The 22,773-nt window shown below is 39.3% G+C and overlaps 1 protein-coding gene across 1 annotated transcript; it reads left to right on the plus strand.

Moving 5' to 3' along the window:
- The first annotated feature begins 1,512 nt into the window (after window positions 1-1,512).
- Window positions 1,513-19,964, plus strand: LOC108716637 (myelin and lymphocyte protein). Its single transcript, XM_018262914.2, has 4 exons — window positions 1,513-1,691; window positions 15,104-15,277; window positions 18,247-18,372; window positions 18,823-19,964. The coding sequence occupies exons 1-4, from the start codon at window positions 1,593-1,595 to the stop codon at window positions 18,898-18,900; spliced, it is 477 nt and encodes a 158-aa protein (XP_018118403.1). The 5' UTR covers window positions 1,513-1,592; the 3' UTR covers window positions 18,901-19,964.
- Window positions 19,965-22,773: the final 2,809 nt, after the last annotated feature.

Below are 22,773 nucleotides of genomic sequence, written 5' to 3' on the forward strand. Positions count from 1 at the left end.
AAGGTAAAACAACTGGCAAGGCTGGGCCAGTATTACAAATTTACCTGCAATGTAGTTGCTGGTCCTGGCCTACACACTTAAGATAGCCATAGACACAAAGATCTCATTGTACGAATCGAGGAATTGTACGATTTTTGGAACGTGTGTGGAGAGTCCCGACATTTTTCATCCGGCGGAGATCGGTCGTTTGGTCGATCTGACAGGTTAGAAAATTTCTGTCTCCTGCCGATAATATCTCTGCATGTATTGCCGGTTGTACGATTTTCAGTGGGAGACTGTCACTAGCTTTGTCTATCGTACGATTGGGGCAGAACATGAGCTGATCTGTTCTTTAACTACTTTATTTGGTGGGAATGGTAAGACTTTGATCTGAATGGTTAGTGGCAGGTCGGTAGATGGGAAAGTCCGATTGTACATTGATTCATACGATCGGATCTTTGCATCTGTGGCCAGCTTTAAGCCCCCAATCTCACTTTTGCTCTTCTCTGACTTGACTTTTCCCTGATGTCATAGATCCACCCTTTCATCTGCACCATCCCCCCTTGCAACATGAACCTGCCCCTTACACAATGGACTGCGCCATTACATCACAGACCATTTCTTTGCCGTCCCCCAGTCAGCCTGTAAGGACATTTTTAAAACATGCATTTATAGTTTAGCAAGGGTCTGCCAGGGGCAGAACCTTTCAGTCTCCTATGTTGGAATGGGGGTGACTTGCCCATTACTGGTCTGGGATGGACATTCTAATAAAGCCACGGACGACCTTCACTCTTCATTTAGAAGCCTCTGGGGAAGCCAGTGAATGAGTGATAAAGGGTGAAAAAGCACAAAACTTAGTAATTACAAAGTTGGCTACATCCCTTGTCTGCCCCTCACTAATTCAGTGCTAACTAAATACAGCCAGAGCATTGTAAATGAGCCCATTGGTCTTTGTGTCCTTCATTCATTCAAAAGGTTAGGTGAGGAGAGAATCCGTGTTTGCATCCCTACAGTCCTACATGCACCAAATGTGGCAAATTGTACAAAATCAAACTAAGACAGACCCTCGCATAATCACAAAAGTCATTGCCATAGTGCTGTGCTATACTTTGACTCCTAATAAATACAGAATATACAGCAGATATAACATAAACTCAGTCAAACCTCTTTCCCAAGATAATTTATTTTAAAGGTTTTAGCATCTCCTGTTTTTCTTGTATTCTTTGGCAATTATGGAGCACAGGCAGCACAATACAGGGTTTATACAAAGAAACACACTCAGGAATAGACATAATAATGTATATATATACAGAGGGAGGGTAGTCTTATTGTAGAGGATGTTTTGCAAAGCAGCTCTGTCTTTTCTCATCTAAAGTTTTTTTTAGGACAATGACAGAGCAGTTTGATGACAATGTTTCACTCAACCAAAAATATCTATTTTATGTCTGGATGAGTGTGAATTTACATTCAGAAAAAGGTGGGGTGATGAGTCTGAGTCTCTAATTTTTCTGTAGAAAGCATAACAGCTCTGTATTTGGTGTGGAGGCTGCTGGTGGTGGAAGTGTTCTGTGAAGAGCTCTTCAGAATAAATAACAGAAGATACAAATTCTGCAATGTCATCAGGAACAGCAGCGCCTGTCTACAGCAACCCCTTACCATCAGGTTGTGGAACCCTCCGCAGTTTTCCAGATGTACTCATGATATGTGAATTTGTAAGTAGAAGTAGGGTTGTGTGCAATCAAGAGATCTCTCTCTCTATATTTTTGTGAATATTTCATAAATTTGCAGTGATGCATTGTTCACAGAGTATTGTATGAGCTTTATCTACAGATGGAGCACTGGCTATCCCAAATATTTCTTGGTAGATTCCAGGTGGTCTTCTGGGCTACGTTTCCTCTGATTAATTTGATTGAGTGACTTAAAATAATATGGGACTGACTCATCTCAAAAGAGTTCAACATATTTTAAACCAGTTAATTAAAATAAATTATATGTCTGGGAATGGAGTTTTTATAGCTGGTATATCCTGAGAAATAAGGATGGAATAGGCAGAGCTCCACATGCATAAAGATGTGTAAAATATTTGCAAATACTTGACAGGTTTTAGAAAAACATAAGCTGAAATAAACCCCATAGGCAAATCTCTAGAAAGAATCTGTGATTTATCTTGACAGGTCAGGTATCTGTGATATTCAACCAACGTATTTGCCTGTCTTTGAGGCATTACCTAGAATTTCCCTTACATAACACTGTGATGTGTAGAGCTCATTTATCAACAGAAATCTGCCAAAGGCCAGTAATATGAAACCAAGTTAACAAAGAATGGGGACACTCTGTAAACTGTGCAATTTATGGGTGGTGCTTGGCAAAAGACCAGTATAGGCCTGACATGTCTCCATCCAGGGCTGATCCTATCAAATGTGGGGCCCAATTGGGACAATGTTGGCGGGGCCCCTAGACAAAGTGTTGCTGGCTACTGACACACCAAGTATTTAGGAAAATAAGGGCATACAGGCACAAAATAGAAAGGAAAGGGGCAGACAAGGTAAGAGAGTGAGAGGGATGAAATATGGGCACATAATAGGGGCACACAGTGTAAGAGAGAGAGGGAGGAAATAGGAGAGTGGACTGGGCCAATTAGTTTGGGGCAGGCTGGGCCGATTCAGCTTGGGAGCAGGCTTGGTTGGATTGGGGGCAGGCAGGGCCTATCAAGGTTGGAGGAAACCTGGGCCTATGAGAGTTGGGGGCAGGCTAGACCTATGGAGTTGGGGGATAGGCTGGCTTATCAGAGTTGGGGGTGGGCTGGACCTATGGATTTGGGGATGGGCTGGACTCTCAAAGTTGGGGGCAGGCCAGGCAGCATCATGTGCTGAGGGAAATATTATCTGTGGTGCGGGGCCCTATTGGGCCCAATTGGTCCAATAGGCCTAAGGCCGGCCCTGTCTCCATCCATGCTTCCACGTTTAGGAGCCAATAGCACCAGCTATAAACTGCATAAGGACAGAGTGCAGGAATCGAAATTGTATATAAAATAAAACTAAGGAAAAACTAAGGAAGGAGGTCCTGTAGAACTACAATCTAATTGGGTGAGTAACTTACAGACACAAACATACGGGCAACGAGTGGTACAATTTACAGTGGCTGAAGCATTGCCTCGTAGGTTTGTAGGTGCATAATGTAGGTCAGATGGCATTCTAGTGAAGCAGCAAGAGGGAAAGATTTAAGGCAGGAAATAGTAGGGGAAGTTGGTGGCAAGACCAGGCAGTGGCTCTAAGAGAAAAGGTGTCAGCCTGGAATTTATGGAGACTCGTGGATGCCGTCTCCCAAATACAGAATATATGTAAAGTAACAAAGGAACAAGTATAGAATATTGGGGAACCCGGTTCTGAGGCCACAGACAGATTTCTGATTTAAACATTGGAATATAGATCTTTAAGTTACTAGCAGTGGGTTTTTGCCACATTTAAAAAACTAAAATTAGAAAGTGGCCATGCTTATGACATCCATATTTGTTTGTCCACTGCTAGAGTTCAAGTTTTTGTTAGGGCAAAATAATAAGATGATGTTGAGCAAAGCAAATCATTCAGATTTGTTGTTTAAGCAACAAGAGCAACAAGGATAAGTGGCATAGCGAGTAAGAATATTTACTTTGTAGAGATAATGATATTTAATGGGTAGGGGAAAAAGTAGCACCGTGCAGATAAGCAAAACAAACATGAGTAAATTGGAGATTGTTTGCAGTTTTGGAACAGGCAACTTTTAAATCCTTCTGTTTTACAGGTATGGGATCCGTTATCCGGAAACCCGTTATCCAGAAAGCTCCGAATTACGGAAAGGCTGTCTCTCATATTCTCCATTATAATCAAATAATGCAGATTTTTAAAAATGATTTTCTTTTTCTCTGTTATAATAAAACTGTAGCTTGTACTTGATCCAAACTAAGATATAATTAATCCTTATTGGAGGCAAAACCAGCCTATTGGGTTTATTTAATCTTTTAATTATTTTGTAATAGACTTAACGGATGAGGATCCAAATTATGGAAAGATCCGATATCTGGGAAAACCTCAGGTCCCAAGCATTCTGGATAACAGGTCCCATACCTGTACTGTATATATTCCAAGGTAGTACTGTTTGAGCAGCTTAGACTTGCAAGAGAATAATATTTTCTACAGTGTAATCGCTTTATATATTCTGTTGGATACCAGGCTTCTCTGCCATTGCTAGTGATGGGCAAATTTATTCGCCGGGCGCGAATTTGCCGTGAATTCCCATGATTCGTCGCCGGCGAATAAATTTGTCAAACCGCCGCAACAATTTGCCAGTGAAAATTCTCCGGCATAAAAAGAAATGGTAGCCAGCGCATTTTTGCCAGCGAATTTGAGCCGGCATAAAAAAAATGGACGCCGTTTCGCAAATTTTTTGCAGTTTCGCAAATTTCCAGCGAATTTTTCGGCGAAACGAAACTCCCCAAATTCACCCTTCACTAGTCATTGCATCTCCTTGTAGTTTGCAGAGGTATTTATGGGGATAATGTTCAAGTTGCAATACTACTGGAGAGAGTACAAATAATTATGCAAAAATTTTAGGCAGTGAAAAAATACTCATTGTAGGGCCAAAGCCCAGAAAGTGAAACCCCGACAGTGCATGCTGTCAGAAGGATACATGACATGGGCCGAACAAAGCTGCCTGGCAGGGGATTAGTTGTGGGTTTAGTGATGTAGTTGGGGGGTGGAGTTTAAGGGGACTTATAGCACTAACTGTTAAAGGGGAAGGAAACCTAGGTGGCGCAAAAACCCTCCCCCCTCCCGTGTGTTGCCCACCCTCCCTCCTCCCCCCTGGCCTACCCGTCCTGCTGGGCAAATGCCCCTAACTTGTTACTTACCCTTCTGCTTTGAACGGCGTTTTGGCGCATGCGCAGTAGTAGCATTTCGCCGGTACGGATCTACGAAAGTCACAAAGTACTTTTGGCGCATGCGCATTAGATCGTACCTGCGAAATGCTCCTACTGCGCATGCGCCGTTCAAAGCAGGAAGAAGATCGCATGGAAGAAGATGTCGTCTGTGAACTCCCTGGACTGGACCTGCACAGAAGGGTAAGTAACAAGTTAGGGGTATTTGCCCAGCAGGACGGGTAGGTCAGGGGGGAGGAGGGAGGGTGGGCAACACACGAGAGGGGGGGAGGAGTGAGGGTGGGCAACACACGGGAGGGGGGGAGGAGGGAGGGTGGGAAACACACAGGAGGGGGGGGAGGGTTTTTGCGCCACCTAGGTTTCCTTCCCCTTTAAGGATGGCATTCATTTTGGTAAGAAAAAAGGAGTCCCACCCTCCCTCCCTTGTATTAACCCTTTGTGCTAGTTGTCACAATTGTGGCCTGGGTTAGTGGGGCACAGGTTAAGTTGACGTGGAATGGTGAGTATTGGATTGACTAACCAGGATATGATTAGAGGGGATAGCCCGTTGTCACAGCCGGGCGGCGGGTCCCTGGCAATGGGGAGAGTTAATTGAGAAGCTGGAGTTTTTACCAAGTACCAAGTTGGTTAATGGAACTTGGTTGGTGGTGTTCCTCTCTAAGAGCGTTGGTCTCTGGGAGGGTATGTTGTATTGAGGGTAGCATGCAGTCCTGCGTACCCATCATGCTAGAAGGCACAAGCGGCTGGTGGCTGGTACGATTGCATGCACCTAATTGGGTCCATTGCCAGGGGCCTTGCAGAGGATTATAAGTTAATGGTACATCACTGTTCATATTTGTATGTTTACAACAGTGTCGGACTGGGACACCAGGGGCCACCAAAAACTCTTAGACCAGGGGCCCACTCTAAGTATTATTTTCTTCCTCTCCTCACTCAACCTCTATTCTCCTATTCTCTTTTCTTTACATGCTATAATCTATTTTTCCATCTATTTAGCCTCTTTATTCTCATAGAAATAGACAATGACCATGAAAGAGGCCAAATGTTTAGAAGCAGGAGGTTCCCACTGACACCTGGGCCCACCGGGAGTTTTCCTGGTATCCAGGTGGGCCAGTCCGACACTGGTTTACAGTGTTGTTAATATAAATTGTTACTGATATATCTGTTAACTATTGTTTAAATTATGTTTGGTGCAATAAAGCTGTGGCCAAAAAAGATTCCAACAAAATAAATGGGTGTGAGTGAGTCGGTTATTACTAGGCCAGTTTGGGGAAAACGACAGGTATTTGTCTCTGCCCATGTCAAGGGAATAACATGGAGAAAGTAGCCCATTTACCAGGAAATGGGCACAATGCTCAGTACAGACCACAGCACGGGTGAAATCATTTAATTTAAACCAATGAACATATAGATGAATAGTCTTGAAATTCTAAATGGGAATGTTTGCCTGTTGTTTAACTATGTGATGGTGAGAGTACAGTAACATAGATACTTGGGGGCAGATTCAATAAGCTAGCGTGAAGGATTCGAATGAAAAAAAAATTAGAATTTCGAAGTATTTTTTTGGGTACTTCGACCATCGAATGGGTCAAATTATATCGAATTCGATCGAATCGAACGATTCGAAGTAAAAATCGTTCGACTATTCGACCATTCGATAGTCGAAGTACTGTCTCTTTAAAAAATACTTTGACTACATACTTTGCCACTTTAAACCTACCGCGGTGTAATGTTAGCCTATGTGGACCTTCCCCAGCACTTTTCTAACATTTTTTTGATCAAATAAAAATCGTTGATTCGAAGGATTTTTACGTCGATCATTCAAAGCATTTGCGCTAAATCCTTCTAATTCGATATTCGAATTAGAAGGATTTAACTTCGAGGGTCGAAATCGAGGGTTTATTAACCCTCGAAATTCGACCCTTGATAAATGTGCCCCATAGTGAGAGATAGGGAAAATAATTTGAGCATGCCTTTTTTCTGTAGCTTTTTAAACTTCTTAGTTTTCTCTCCCCAAACCAAACAAAGAGTATTTATTGCAGTCAACACCCAGGCCTTGCCCATCAGAAACATCTCTGCAATTAGGGTCATGGGTATCTGAAAGGATTGCTGATGTTTTTTTTGTTTTGTTTCTCATTGTCTCCACCCTAAAAGCTGTAACAAGAACAATTCAAAAGCAATGCATTACCACATATATAAAATAATTACAAAAAAGAAGGAAAGATGACCAAAATATTGTGCTTTTTAAACAGCTTTTTATGGAGGTTATGGTATTCTGTTAAAGTGTCGTCCTATTTCACTTTCTGTATTAATCATTTGGTAATTACACTTGTGTTTTAATCACTTCTTTTTCTCTAATACTAAAGGGGTAGTTCACCTTATATTTACTTTAGTGTGATGTAGACAATGATAGTCAATTTGAAGTTGGTCTTCAATTTTTGTTTTTAGTGTTTTTTTTTAACATGGAGTGCTGCATCTCAAATGTATGGATCAGCACCTTGGACAAAAGAGGTCATGTCCATGGGGCTAACATAACTCAAAGCCTTGGTCAGCTCAGTCTATGTGCTCTTCCAAAAATACCCCTCATTACAAACATTGCTTAGACACATCTAAATCTGCTTCAATTGGAAGCTCTATTAGGGGGATGCAAGTGGTGTTTATTGCCATTTAAAGACAATCACCATTCTACTTTCTCCTTCAGTGCAAACCAGCTAAAAATATCAACTTTATAACTGTTCTCCTCCCCTACAGCATAGATATACACTAAATGAGGTTTTAACTAATTGTTAATATGAATTCATATTTATTGATAGATTGCTTTTTAAATGTTGATCAAAATACTTTTTCAGCATGGCTTTTTGATCCACTGGGTTGTATTTGGGTTGTTCATTGGCTCCCAAGCCTTATGTAAGGGCAGAGGAGTATGGTAATAAGCCATATTATCTCCTTTTTTTATTTTCAGGGTCAATGAAAGCTGAAAAGAGGCAGAAGAGAAAGGTCAAATAATGTAAAAACTGTAAAAAAAAAAATTAAAAATGCAGATTGCAATTAAAAAGTTTCTAAGAATAACACAAGGTGAACTATCCATTTAGTACTAGAGAAGAAGAAGCCAAAGTGATAAAAAAACAAGTGTAATTAACAAATGATTAATACAGGAGGTGAAAAAGCAGACTTTAACAAAATGCCATAACCCTGATAAAGACTTTCTGATGTCAGTATCTCTTTAAAATGCAAATGAAATTAACATAGCTTTTAGTTTAGGCGCGGGAAATAGGAAATCATGCTTTAAAAGAATAAAACGATAACCTAAAACACATCAGAATTATTTTGAACACATATTTTGGTTCCTCTTGTTTTACATTGTTTTTATTTGGGCTTTAAAATAAAAGTTAGGTTTTATCTGATTTATATAGAAGAGGCCCATTTATTAAACCTCGATTTGGTTGAAGTTTTCAGAGGGGAAAACTTGAATATTATGTTGGAAAAATAACAACTAACATTTTTAGAGATTTATTATACCTGAAAGCCGCTAAAAATCCAAATCCAAAAATACACCATCTCAAACCTGTCAAGGTCATGTAGAAGTCAATGAAGATGTCCCTGATCTGCGCTGGATAATCCAAAAATAATCCAAAATTTCGGGTTTTCGTCCAATAATCGAAAAAAGTCAAGCTTTCCCAGCGAAAGTTTTCAAAATGTCAATTGTATGATACAAATTGATGCTCAATTTTGTTGTGATGTTTTGTCGGATTTGTTTTCAGGAGAAAAATGAGATTAATTCGAGTTTTAGTAAATCAGCCCAAATTGTAGCCAGATCTGTTGTATGGCAGAAATGCAAAAAGACAATGAAGTACCAGTAGCTGTTGTCATGTATAAACAGGGAGCAGCAAGTCCACAAATACGTCTCTAGAATTGGGATTATAAATAGGAAAAGCCTCATACACCCAGGGGGAGATTACAAAATAAAAAAATGCAAAAACATTTCTGGGTGCAGACAGGGAGCTACAGCTGCATATAGTAACATCAGTAGAAGTGTTTAAGCATTGCACACAAAATTCCTTTAATAAATAGTTTCCTTTAATAAGCAATTCCTCAGGTTTCACAGTTTGAGAAATCAGGCATATACGTATTGATGAACTGGACAGGTTTGATTTTTCTATTCGAAGAGGACTGTATCTGTATTTTGATGTGGTTCTGATTTGAACCCCCTCTATATGATCTAAACATGTCCCCAGGTGGGGGCGTGGCCTATTTACAATATTAAAACATGACGTACAAAACCTAAGAGAGAGAACAGGGGAAGTGGAAAGGAGGGTCAGTGACCTGGAAGACACCACAACACCATTTCCAGGCCCTATTACTGCAGCTGAAAAACAAATTGCCCAGTTGGAATCAAAATTGGATGACCTTGAAAACCGCCTCTGGCGAAACAACATCCGGATACTGGGCCTACAAGAGAAAGCATAGGGGGCCAATGCTGAAAAATTTGTGGAACAATGGCTCCTTAATAAACTTGGCCAAGCAGCTTTCTCAATATCTTTCACAGTTGAAAGGGCACACAGGATATCAGGTAGACCCCCACCCCCCCGGAGCTCCATCAAGACCACTCATAGCGCGACTTTTCAATTACCGAGATAGAGACGCTGCATTGTCTGAGGAGAAAGGCAGGCAAGCTCATATACGAAAACCAAAGGCTGTCGATTTACCCTGACTTCTCTACTGAAGTAAGGAAACAAAGGGCTAAATTCATGGAAATAAAGGCAATATTAGGATAGAAGCAAATCCCATAAGCCATGGTTTTCCCCGCTCGCCTAAGGATATCTGAAGATGGGAACACACTTCTTCTCCTCACCAGAGGACGCCATCCCCTGGCTGGAAACAAGGCCACACAGATCACCAAGAAGGGACTGAGTTAATACAATCCTGGCCACTAAGGATTGGACTACCCCAAAGTTACGACTACACCTGATCGATCCTGGACATGGACATAAAAACTGCTTTGATCCTGTAAGGAAATGGAATAGAGCGACGCATTGGAAATATGTGTCACGGCTAACCTCGGGACAGGGAACAAATATTGTTGGAACACTTGAATAACATGGTATTGCAACTATATAGGAAGTTCATTTTGGGTACAAAACTCACTCTACTGAAGTTATGGAGTGGGTAGGGAGGGTAAAGGTTGGGCAAAGGGTCTTTTTTATGTTTATTGTGTTGTCATTATAAAGAATTTCAAAGTATGCCAGCAAGGCTACGTCAGGAAAATGGTTCTACCACATTACAGTACAGACATTTTACCTTCTTCTCAACATGGCTACAGTTACATTTATGTCCTGGAATGTCAGGGGTCTTGGTAATATCATCAAGAGAAGACAAGTCTTCGACTTTATCCACAAAATTAAAACCCAGTTCATTCTTTTGCAAGAAACTCATTTGACTGGTAGCAAAATACTAACACTAATGAAACCTTGGATAGGCTCAATGTATCACTCTCTCTACTCTAATTATTCTCGTGGGGTATCTATTTTGATATGTAAATCTTGTCCTTTTGTGATGGAACAGGTTATATCTGATAGACTGGGTAGATATGTGATTCCACATGGTTCACTACTAGGGAAAAAAATCACAGTGATAAATATTTATAACCCACCACTATTCTCAGATGGACCCCTATATGAAGTAATGGAAAAAGTTCTCTCTCTTCATAACGCTAATCCTAATGGGCAATTTTAATGCAGTGTCAAACCCTGATCTAGACAAGCTACACCCCCCCCCCCCCCAAAGTTAACAATACAGCTTTTGTTAAATGGACTACACTATTTAAGTTAGTGGACTTATGGAGAGCTCGAAACCTATACTGTATGTCAAACAATATACGTGTTACTCAATAACCCACAATAACTTCTCTAGAATTGACATGGCCCTAGGCTGTGAAGAAGTAAACAAATACTCCTCAGCCTGCAGCTGTCCTCTGAACCTGCAGATAGGATCTGGCGGCTGAGCCCCTTCTGGGCAAAACATGAAGAACTGGATGAACCCATCCAAAATAGCATAGAGTCATTTCTACAAATAAATCATAAAGAAGTTTCCCCAGACATAACATGGGACGCATTCAAAGCGTACATAAGAGGGGAATTTATTAATAATATTAAAGCAATAACAAAAAGTCTTGCTGCAGACATGGTAACCAAATCCCAGAAAGCAAATGAAGCTGAATCCGCATATGTCACTCCCTTAACTGAACAAAATCTTAAGGAATGGCTGGATAGTCAGAGGTCCCTGTTACTTGCCCAAATAGAAATGACAAAAAAGCATATTCTATACCAAAGAGCCAGTATTTTTGAACAAGGGGATAAAAACGGGAAATTACTAGCACTTCTATCCAAAGACAGTACCACAAGCACAGTCATCCCAGCAGTGACTTTGGCTGAGGGCATATTGTCTCCACACCACAGGATATAAATAAGAGGTTTGCAAATTTCTTCTCAGACCTATACACCTCAAAGTTAAACTGTCAACAAGATGAGATTTGTGACTACCTAGAGAATTCAGACCTCCCCAAATCTGACATCCACACGTCCAATTTACTGGCGCTCTAAATGACCCAACAAGAGGTGGAAGAAGCCATAAAGGCTTTTCCTACTGGGAAAACCCTGGGCACAGATGGTACAAAAAACACTCCAAGAAAATTTCACCACTCCTAGTAAATTTATTCAATGGTGTACTTAAGGGTGAACATCTTCCAGCCTCTATGAGAGAGTCACTAATTGTCTTGATCCCTAAACCAGGGAAAGACCCCCTTGATTGAATGCTTATCCTACAGGCCTATCTCATTAATAAATTTGGACGCCAAAATTCTGGCAAAAGTGCTGGCCACTAGAATAGCTGATCACTTACATACCATTATTTCCCCTGACCAAACATATTTCATGCCTGGGCGAAAATAACTGAAGGTGAAAATATCTCATGTCTGTCACAGGCAGGAATGATACTTATCAGATGCAAGACGCCTTTCATTTATTGTTTGAAACAATGCAGCATAAAACAACAATTCAGGCTACATAGTTTCATACGATAAAGAAATCTGATAACCATCATTCTCGTCTGTTTGATACATAACAATTTTCACAATCATTCCTTTTGCACATTTATGTCTAACAGAGAACGTATTAGAAAGTGCCGTTCTCTGGGAGAATAAATAGGCTGGTGTGGCGATTCACATGCCATGCTAGTTGCTTTCAACCAGGTGACTAGTTAATGCTACTGTACCTGCTGATTGGTTGCTATATGTGATTAGACCAGTTGCAAATGTTGCACCATGTTATACACAACCCAGATTGTAGTGTATATAAAGGGGTTGTTTCCCTTTAAACTGACCTTTAGTATAATGTAGAGAGTTATATTCTGAGACAATTTGCAATTGGTTTTATTTTTATTATTTGTGTTTTTTTTTAGTTATTTAGCTTTTTATTCAGCATCTCTCCAGTTTGCAATTTCAGCCATCTGGTTGCTAGGGTTCAAATTACCCCAGCATTGATTTGATTAAGAGACTGAACTATGAATAAGGAGAGGGTCTGAATATAAAGATTAGTCAAAAAAAAGTAGCAATAACAATACATTTGTAGCTTTACAGAGCATTTGTTTTTAGATGGGGTCAGTGGCCCCATTTGAAAGCTGGAAAGAACCAGAAGGTAAATAATTCAATAACTACAAAAAAAATGAAGACCAATTGAAAAGTTGCTTCGAATTAGCCATTCTATAACATACTAAAAGATAAAGTATTTCTACAGCACTTATCTTCAGATTTCTTGAGCTCACGCCCATATTTATATAGTAATGCCGGACCTTGCATTAACTAGTGAACCCCCCGAAAACCCTCAAAACCTCCTAAAGCTTGAATTAAGGAAAGATTTTAAAACTGGATAAGGACAGCTCCCATTGGCTTCTATATGACCGCAAAAGCTTTTAGATGGTGAAGTTTTTTATTCGAGTTTTCATGGTTTAAGCTTAATAAATTAAAATATTTTCATGGTTTAGGGTAATCAGTAAAATCCACAATTTTTAGTGATAAATGTCACGATTTTGGAAAATTTAAAAAATAGGAATGTTAGTAAATGTTACCAGCTACACATGCAACTGCGTACATTAATAGACTAATGGGGGAATGTAATATGTTTTGTTAGCGCAAAAAACATATGCAAAGACGCTTGCAAATGTTAGCGACCATGTTTGCGTCCTTTATCACTGATTACAGACTCAACTACTTCATTGCAAACTTTGCTACCAAATGGCTTTTTTGAACATTCACAGTGTATGTAATAAAATTTCACAATTGCAACATGTTTTTTTCAGACAAAATATTTAATGAAACTCCAGAGCAGGTGTTAATGCTAAACGTTTGCTTAGCTATGATGCACATGCATGTAATATTTGCCAGCAAATGATTTTACATTGCGAGCAGTGCTAAACATTCGCAAAAAGGCCATTTTAAACAATGCTTGAAATTTTTATTTCATTTCCCCTTAAATATGTAGCGCAACAGGAAAATGTATTTTACATGTAACCACCCAGACACACAATTTTAATAAAAAAATAATATGTGAAATGCCAAAATTCTTGTTTGTATACTTGTCACAGTTAAAGGAGAACTAAAGCTTGAAATGTTCTATATTATGTTTTGGGCTTCTGTACCAGCCCAAAGCAACCACAGCCCTTTAGCAGTAAAGATCTGTGTCTCCAAAGATGCCCCAGTAGCTCCCCATCTGCTTTTCTGCTGATTCACTGCACATGCTCTGTGCTGCTGTCACTTACTGGGCTTAGGGACCCACTCAGAATATACAGTACACATAGAATAGAAATGTCACAATATAAGGCTGATTAGTAATTAATACAGATAATAAGTACATGGCAGCACAGACACCAGTGCAATTAGCATCAGAATTTAATAATCCTGTAGCATCAGCATTTATTACAGCCAAACTTCATTTTCTGCTGGATAATTTGTGACGACCCCTAAGCTTAGCTTCTCTACAGCTGCTCAGAGCCAACTGAGCATGTGAGTGTCACAGACACTTTCCAAGATGGTGACCCCCTGTGAAAAGTCTGAAGTCCTGGATCATTGCTGCTATTGACAAGCTGCAGCTTTAGGCTGGTGCAATAAGTTCATTAAATAAAATATGGAATTTTTAGCCTCATTCATTTTTAGGGTTTAGTTCTCCTTTAGGTCAGCCCACATTGGCTTCTCTGTTCTGCTCCAGCTCTGGATATTCATATGCACCTATAAGCTAGGGCCAAATGTAGTAGAACCCGGCCTGTGGAGAAACTCAGGGCGAGAATCTGCTCATCTGCTGCCGCTCTGCGCTTACTTGAATACATTGTGCCAGCCTGGGTGCAGACAGACGCAGCAGATTTAGGTGCAAAATGCTAATTCTTACATTTCGGCACCAAAATCCACCACATCTGTCTGTACCTGGGCCAAAGCAATGTGTTTGTGTGCAGACACAGCATTGTACTGGGGTCCCGGGGCCCACTGGGGTTGTTGCCTTTGGGGCCCCCACACATACCCTTGGCACCCCACACAAAGGAAGAGGCCCAGGTGTACCGCCCGGAGCCCTCAGCACAGGGAGCGGATAAACCGAAAAAAACTTTTGGAGCAGACACTCAATGAAATCAATCTTCCACCAGTGAAATAGATAGTGAGGAGTTTATTGTGTCCCCAGCCTATATACATCACTGCTTCAAATAGGGCACGATTATATTGTGAAATGGGTGCTTTTTTATATAATAACGACAATAAAAGTAAAACAGTAGAGAAGTTTTTTCCTTTCAGCAGGGTGAAACAAACCAGTATGTCCTAAAAAAATTGCACCATCTTGGTTAAATCTCCCAGTTGATACTTTTCTTCCCCAGAAAGAGAGGGAGGAATCTCATCTCATCTGATCGATGCTGAGCAAATTAAGTTGAAGACTTAACAACATACATTTGGGAGAACAGTTTGGGGTAATTGTGTTAAGAATTGAGGGAGTCTAATGTCTCACTTCAGACTGAACTTTCCTAACATGCAACTGTGCTGGAAAATAGTGTTGCATTCCATTTATTAAGACTTATACGGTAAATTGTGTTTTCATGTTTACCATTCTACATTTCTTTATGGCATATTCATGGATAGTTAACTGGAAAACTAACTTTCTATATGTGTTTTAATTCTTATAGGTCTTTGGTGGCCTGGTGTGGACTTTAGTAGCTGCTACTACATTACCTTATGACTATCCATTAGTGCAAGGATGGGTTATGTTTGTGTCTATTGGCTGCTTCGTATTTACGACTGCTTTTATGATACTATATTGTATTGGAGCCCATGGAGAAAGACCCACCTGGATATCTCTGGTATGCTAAGTGCTCAAGATTAAACCATATTTTCATTGATATAGATTTTTGAATTTTGGGGCAATGTGTAATAAATATGATTTGTACAATGTTACTATTAATTACATAATGCAGAATTCTTAATAACAGCTACTTCCTGTGTGATTTGGGCTGTGTTCAGTGTCAAACTAGGATTACAGGGGCCCACTAGAAAAACTTTGACCCTCTCTCTTTTTTGTCCTCTATTCACTCAACTTCTTTATTTTTCTAGTCTCCTTTCTTTACACACACTATAATCTATCCTTCCATCCACTAATATATAAGTATATAGCGCTTAAAATACATCTACACCCTAAAAATTAAAAATGGCTATAAATGTCATATGTTATATATAGTAGGGATGCACCGAATCCACTTTTTTGGATTCGGCCAAACACCCGAATCCTTTGTGAAAGATTGCCGTACCGAATCCGGACCGAACCCTAATTTGCATATACAAATTAGGGGTGGGAAGGGGAAAATTTTTTTACTTCCTTGTTTTGTGACAAAAATTCACCTTATTTCCTTCCCCGCCCCTAATTTACATATGCAAATTAGGATTCGGATTCGGTTCGGCCTAGCAGAAGGATTTGGCCGAATCCGAATCCTGCTTAAAAAGGCTGAATCCTGGCCGAATCCCGAACCGAATCCTGGATTCGGTGCATCCCCAATATATAGAACTTAATGAACCAGGCTAAAGGTTCAGCATCTCTATAGTAGTAATAATCCAGGCCTTCAAAGTTGTTAGATCTTGGATTTTGTTAGCAGTGTCAGTGACACGCACATGCTCAGTGGGCTCTGTGCAGCTGTTGAGAAGCTAAGCTTAGGGGTCGTCAGAAATCATTAAGAAGAAAAAGAGGGTTGCCTGTCATAGAAACTAATGCTACAGGTCTGATTATTAATTCTGATGCTAATTGTGCTGAGCTGCTATCTACCAATAATTATTAACTATTCAGTACCAGCCTTGTATTGTGACATTTATATTGTATAAATTCAGTGCATCTTGTGTGTCGGTCCCTAAACTCAGGTAACTGACAGCAGCACAGAGCATGTGCAGTAAATCAGTAGAATAGAAGAGAAGGAGCTACTGGGGCTTATTTGAAGGCAAAGATCTTCCCTGCTGCAGCTGCCTTCGGCTGGCACAGAAACCTTGTCAGATCTGAATAAGTATAGTCACCGCTTTACTTCTCCTTTAAAACACAAGCGCTCTAAAAGAATGAATGGAGCATATTACAGTATAGTCCTTTAAATGGCTGTGGGTCATTCAATCGCAAAAGATAACACTATAGCATTTAATAATAACAGACAAATTGTGCACAGTTTTAAGGTTCTTGTGCCATACAAGCCCCTTACAACTCATAGTGCCAATGTGCTAGTTCTGCTGCTGTCAAAGAAGATCAAAGCAGAGGAAACATGGATGTTAGGGAACTGTGGAAATAACATTTGCTTGTTTGATTTACCAATTTGAACACACATTGATAAATTTGATGGTGCACACTATGCTAGGGGTAGCCATTATTATACTTGAATTCTTGGGAAAATGCTGCATTATGAATAACATGGTGATTTCTGCCAATATTTTGCAATGAGTCCTAGGGTACATATCAGTAGTTACTTTCTGAGCACAGTTTCACTTTTAAGATGCTTTATCAAGAATTCAGTTTGTATTCTTAATGGATTATCTGTGGGCATATATATAAATCTGTATAACAGGCAGTGGAGCAACACAAATTTTCTGCACCTGTTTTCACAAAGCACCCCTTAGTGCTAATGCACAGAATATTTCTGTCCAGGGGCTGGAGGCCCAATATGCACAGGTGCCCTACCCTTGCCATAAATTGCACCTTTGCAACCAGACAGCTGCTGGCATTCAAATTTTGAGAGCTGCTAAACAAAAAAGATAAATAATTTAAAAAAAAAAGAAAACAAGCTGCAAAATGTCTCAGAATATCATTGTTAATTAAAAGGTGAACTACCCTTTTAAATACAGAGTTATATATGCTTTTGGCATAGTCTACTTATGGATTGTTCTGAGCCTGTATTCCCTTGTTAGGTAGAAGTAGCAATGCAATGCCACTGGAATTCTGCAAAATTATAGGTAAAAACCATTATGCATTAATTGTGTCAACGATTTTCTATAAAGTAGGGTTTTTAGGAAACAGGGGTTTCAACTAAGCATTAAATACAGGTAAAGAGATATTTTTGATTGTGTGGTCCCAAATATAAGGAGGAACTGTAGGGTGTGTATTTCTCTTGGGTACAAGTAGCAATATCTTAGGGCAGTCCTATAAGTGATGCTCATGTGTGACAAGCAAAGATCCTTTTGATAGTGTGGCCTGGTCTAGATCTTTCTAGTGGATCCTCTTCATGCTTGAGAATAAATGTTTGTCCAGAGCCAAGGATAGGTAAGGCTTATATAAAGATCAAACTTGGTTAGGAAAATCACTACATAAAGGTTAGCCAGTGCCAGGATGGAGCCATACATTTAGTTGCTCTAGGAACATACTGCAGGAAGTTAGGGTTGAACAGCAAGCAGTTTAAAGCTCCACCACAGGTTTAGCAATACCATGGCAGGATCACCAGTGCACAGACCGAAATAGTAGGATTAGGGGCAACCCTAGAGTGCAACAGTGTTATTCATATTCTACAAAGGAACTTGGGACCTGTCTTTTGGCAATTACATTAATTTAGTATAGATAATGAACTATTATTTCAGGACTGTAGTTTGCTGAATTGGGTTCCTTTGGCATGTTTGTAGCCTAGTATAGACAATTGAATGTGGTATAAATATTCAATCTATAGTGTCATTTTCTGTAAATGAAATGCAGTCAGATCATTCTCTTAAGTATAACTTATCACATGTCTCTTGATCTAGTTCGACTCTGATCTTCAATGTGAAACAAATCTTCATTACACATTCTCAATAAGTCCAATGCAATGTTTTTTCCCAGGATGCATTTTATCACTGTATCGCTGCGATGTTCTACCTTAGTGCGTCTGTGTTACAAGCTTATGCGACTGTGAACATGGGTTATACAGACACAGGGTCCATGTACAAAGAAAACATTGCAGCCGTGGTAAGTATGAAATGCGGAAAACCTTTTTTTTATTTAAAGGGGATATAAAAGTTGGATTACTCCACACCAATGAAAATCAGAATTCTCTTGGTAATAGTTGTCCATTTAATGCAAGACAATCTTTCAGTGAAACTGAATGGTCTGCTAAGCCATTGCAGCCAATCAGGAAGTAGCATTTACCGCTATACTTAAAGTATACTTAAAGTATAGAACTGCTGTAAATAACGTAATATGCTATTAGATGTATTTTTAGCTATGTTTTCCTTGCAAGTGGCCCCTTCAGTAGTTGAAGCCCAAACCAATTCCCATTTCTGTCCCATAAACATTTTTCCTTAGAAATAAATCTGGAATGGAGAAACACAATCTCATTGCACAGGAGTCTGAAAAACATTATTGTCTATTGAAGATTTGAGTCACGTCTAAACATTTAATTCTCTCCTTTTTTTGCAGGTGTTTGCTTATTTGGCAACGCTATCTTATGCGATCCATGCGGTTTTCTCTTTAGGGAGATGGAAGAGATCTTCATAGTTACAAAAAGTTGCAAAGTGGAGAAATCATTCATCAGTTTACCTTAACTGCCATAAATGTTACAAATACAGGTATGGGATCTGTTATCCAGAAACCCGTTATTCAGAACTACTGAATGTCTCCCATAGACTCCATTTTAGCCAAATAATCCACATTTTTAAAAATGATTTACTTTTTCTCTGTAATAATAAAACATTACCTTGTACTTGATCCTAACTAAGATATAATTAAACCTTTTTGTAAGCAAAACCGGCTTATTGGGTCCAATAATTTTTTTTCATGATTTTCTAGTAGACAAAGTAAAACTCCATGTCCTAAGCATTCTGGATAACAGGTCCCATACCTATACCTTTATCTATTACAATAAAAGAACTCTTCTTGTCCTTCCATATAGGCTCCCTATTGTGTAGATATTGATAATGTTGAATATGTTGTATTATTAAAACATACTGATTCCTAACTGAATGTTTAAGAGTTTATTAAGCCACACAATAACAAGCTGAATAGGAAGAATACTGTATGTTTTACCAGTGTTCACTCCATTGAAATCTCTTTTTTTGTTTTTCATAGAAAGTTGTATTTTACAATCCCACATGTTAAATACAAATTGCCAGGATAGATATACCCTTCTTATGCTCCTGTCCCATATAAAATGTTCTATAATGTGCTATAATTACTGTAAGCTTCCATTTAGTGATGGGCGAATTTATTAGACAGGCGCAAATTTGTGGCAAATTTTTGTGTTTTGCAGCTGGCGAAGAAACTCACGAATTTGCAGCAAAAATGTGCCAGCTAAAGGTTTTTCCGAAGCCGGCGACAGTTCCGCCGCTGGTGCCAATTTTGACGCCAGTGTCAACTAACGGACACCCATTGATTTTAATGGCCGTCCAATGTCACTGGCGTCAAAATTCGCGTTTCACGAATTTTTCACCCCTGAATTTCACTCTAGTGGCGGAACTTCACTATTAACTTCACTCTTTGATAAATATATCCCAAGGTTTGCACTATATTGCTCTTTGTACTGCTTTGTGCTCTTAGTAAATAAACATAAAGGTTGCACTGCCTTTATATGGCTTTGTGTTGGTGGGGAATTAAATATGAAGCAGGCTGTGTATTTATACTGCTATGTCTTTTGTGGACATTAAACCCTGATTGAGTTCTGGAGCATTAAACACATATATAGAGCTTTATATATACTGCTATGTGTTCCAGGGCATTAAACATGATGGGGCAAATTCACTAACCTCCAAAAATTCGCCAACAACAGCTTTGCTCACAGCGCAACACTTTTCCAGGTGTAGATTCGCCAGGACAACGCTGGAGGGCTGGAGCAGGGCGGGTTAGGGTCGCTTCATGCACAGAAGCACTCTCTGTCTGTTGTATTCCAACATATCATACAGAAGAAACAACATTTTTAAGAACACTTTTATTTTTTGTGTTTTTGTGCACATCTGATCATGCAGTGCAGCAGTTAAATTCATACTGAGCTGCCATAATATCTAGGGATACCACAAATCCCCTATTTGGCATTCGGCCAAATACCCAACCGAATCTGAATTTGCATATGAAAATTAGGCTCAGAAAAGAAAAAGTTGAAAACAGTTTTTATTTCCTTGTTTTATGTTGAAAAGTCACATGATTTTCCCTTCCCATCCCCAATTTACATATGCAAATGAGGATTTGGATTCGGTTCGGCCAGGTACAAGGATTTAGCCAAATCCGAATCCTGCTGAAAAAAGCTGAATCCTAACCGAATCCTGGATTTGTTGCATCCCTAATAGTATCTGTAGCAATGGCAGCTGCCAGTAAGATACAGGCTTCAGCTTGCCCATCAGTCCATTACATGGTCTGGGTGAAACAGCTGCAACATGAATAGAGAAAATTCTATTAAATAAAAACGGCTGCCCTCAATCCATAACTATTTGATCTGGTTGAATATTCCATCCTTCTTAGAAATTTGCCCAAGTTTGAATCCCATCCAAAAAGATCCAGGATTATTAACTTCCATCCCATACTAGGCTCAGGATTCTGTGCAATCCTTCAAATCAGGATAAAAGAAAATGCCTCCAGGATAAAGGAAAAGAAGATGCATGTTTGTATGTTGTGCTGGAAAAAGTTTAATATTTCTTTAGTAGTCAAAGTCCTGCATACAAAATGAAATGCATAGTATTGCATGTGTTTTTTTGGAAAGCATGTGCTAAATCTGTTTCCAGCTCATATCGGAATTTACTGACTTGAAAAAATATGACACACTCACATGCCATCTTAGTGGCATTCTATAAAGATATGCACTGAATGAATGGTGAAAATGTAATGACAGCTTATAAAAATATATACAGTATATAGTAGGCATATTTAACAGTTACTAGTAGAGAATGAATCACTGAGAAGGAAGCTTGTATACTTTGGCATGTTAAGCCACTGAAGCGTTGTGTATCAGAGATAAACCAGCGAAATTAACACAAAGATATAAGATATACTGAAATTCTGTAAAAATATTCTCATAAAAAACAAATTGTTCAAACAAACAAAAACAGGATAATTCAGCAAAGGAGTGAGTAAAGATGGGCATATATGGTTAATAAAATGGCCAACTTTGCCCCTGTGGAATGAGATATCTATTGGCCATTGTATGGGGCTTTCCCAGTGGTCTGTGTGACCAATATCTGGTCAAAAATCTTACAGAGAACTACAGTACCTGACAGGTTAAAAAAGCCTGCTGAATAAGGACCCTGTTGGCACTTTGATGTGGCCCACTCCCAACAGGTCTTCGTGGCCCATAATATGATTCCATAGAATTTCATAGAATCCTTCAGAAATGATTCTGATGTTAGCCTAGCAAAGCAATCTTCTCCATTATATTGCTGCTTATCTAAAGGGGAGTGCCAGGATTGCTAAATGACAACACCTGTATCTACACTCACCAAGCTGCAGCTTTTCTGACCACCCAGTCATCCAAGCAAATCTGAGCCAGCATTGTTCTATCCAAGCCAACCTCTATTGATGCCCCATCCACAGTTGCTCAGGCTAGAAATTCTCCAATTCAGTCTGGAAGTATTTTATTTTCTGGCAAAACAGACCTTATGGGTAGTGATTAGAATTATTTTTGACCATCAGCACATTTTTTCACAAAATCACAGAAAAAGAAGAAGAAAGTGCAAAAAAAAGGCCCATTAATTTCAATGCATTTGCATGAAGAAAAAAACGTGAGAAATCGCTGCCTGGAATACATTTGGAGTAATAAATAATGGGCGGTGACCTCAATGTGTTACCTAAATGGGACAGGTTTAATCATAACTACTGATGGGAAAATACTTGTGTGGATTTGTAATAAGGTTCTCTGATTGTGAATTCTGCCACAAACTGTACCAGGAAGAATGTTTGTTCATCTATAATTAGCAAAAGTTATTGCCCATATGCAAATTTACCTAGTGTTGATAGATAAGCCCCAACTGTTTCTAAAATGTTGCTTTGTAGAGGATTGGGTTAGGGGGATGGTTATGACACCCTATTACACCATACACAAATGATTATGGGTGGTGCATCATGCGTTTCACTCTATATATTCCGTATACACTATATAAACACTGGCTTTATTCACTGATGACGTCCCAGTGAGTTTTGGTGCATTTAAATTTAGGGGAGGCACAGATTCTATATGTTAGGTCTTGAGAATGGTCCGAACCGGGATGGAAACATTGACAATACATTTTTCACTTTTTCACTGTATTATGAAGTCAAGGAGTGCGTCCGTTATTGTGATTTTAGTCTTTATCTTATGAGATGGCACCCTGGCAAGAATTACATTTTTATTGGAATGCACCAATATATATGGTAACTATAATTCAGCCATATGGTATGACTATAACCTAT

Source organism: Xenopus laevis, chromosome 5L, assembly GCF_017654675.1.
Source record: "Xenopus laevis strain J_2021 chromosome 5L, Xenopus_laevis_v10.1, whole genome shotgun sequence".
In the NCBI taxonomy this organism is placed as follows: Eukaryota; Metazoa; Chordata; class Amphibia; order Anura; family Pipidae; genus Xenopus; species Xenopus laevis.

Coding starts and splice junctions, on each gene's coding strand:
- LOC108716637 (XM_018262914.2), top strand. CDS start 1,593: ATGTCATCAGGAACAGCAGCGCCTGTCTACAGCAACCCCTTACCATCA. Junction 15,278..18,246: donor GACCCACCTGGATATCTCTG/GTATGCTAAGTG, acceptor GTTTTTTCCCAG/GATGCATTTTATCACTGTAT. Junction 18,373..18,822: donor AAGAAAACATTGCAGCCGTG/GTAAGTATGAAA, acceptor CTTTTTTTGCAG/GTGTTTGCTTATTTGGCAAC.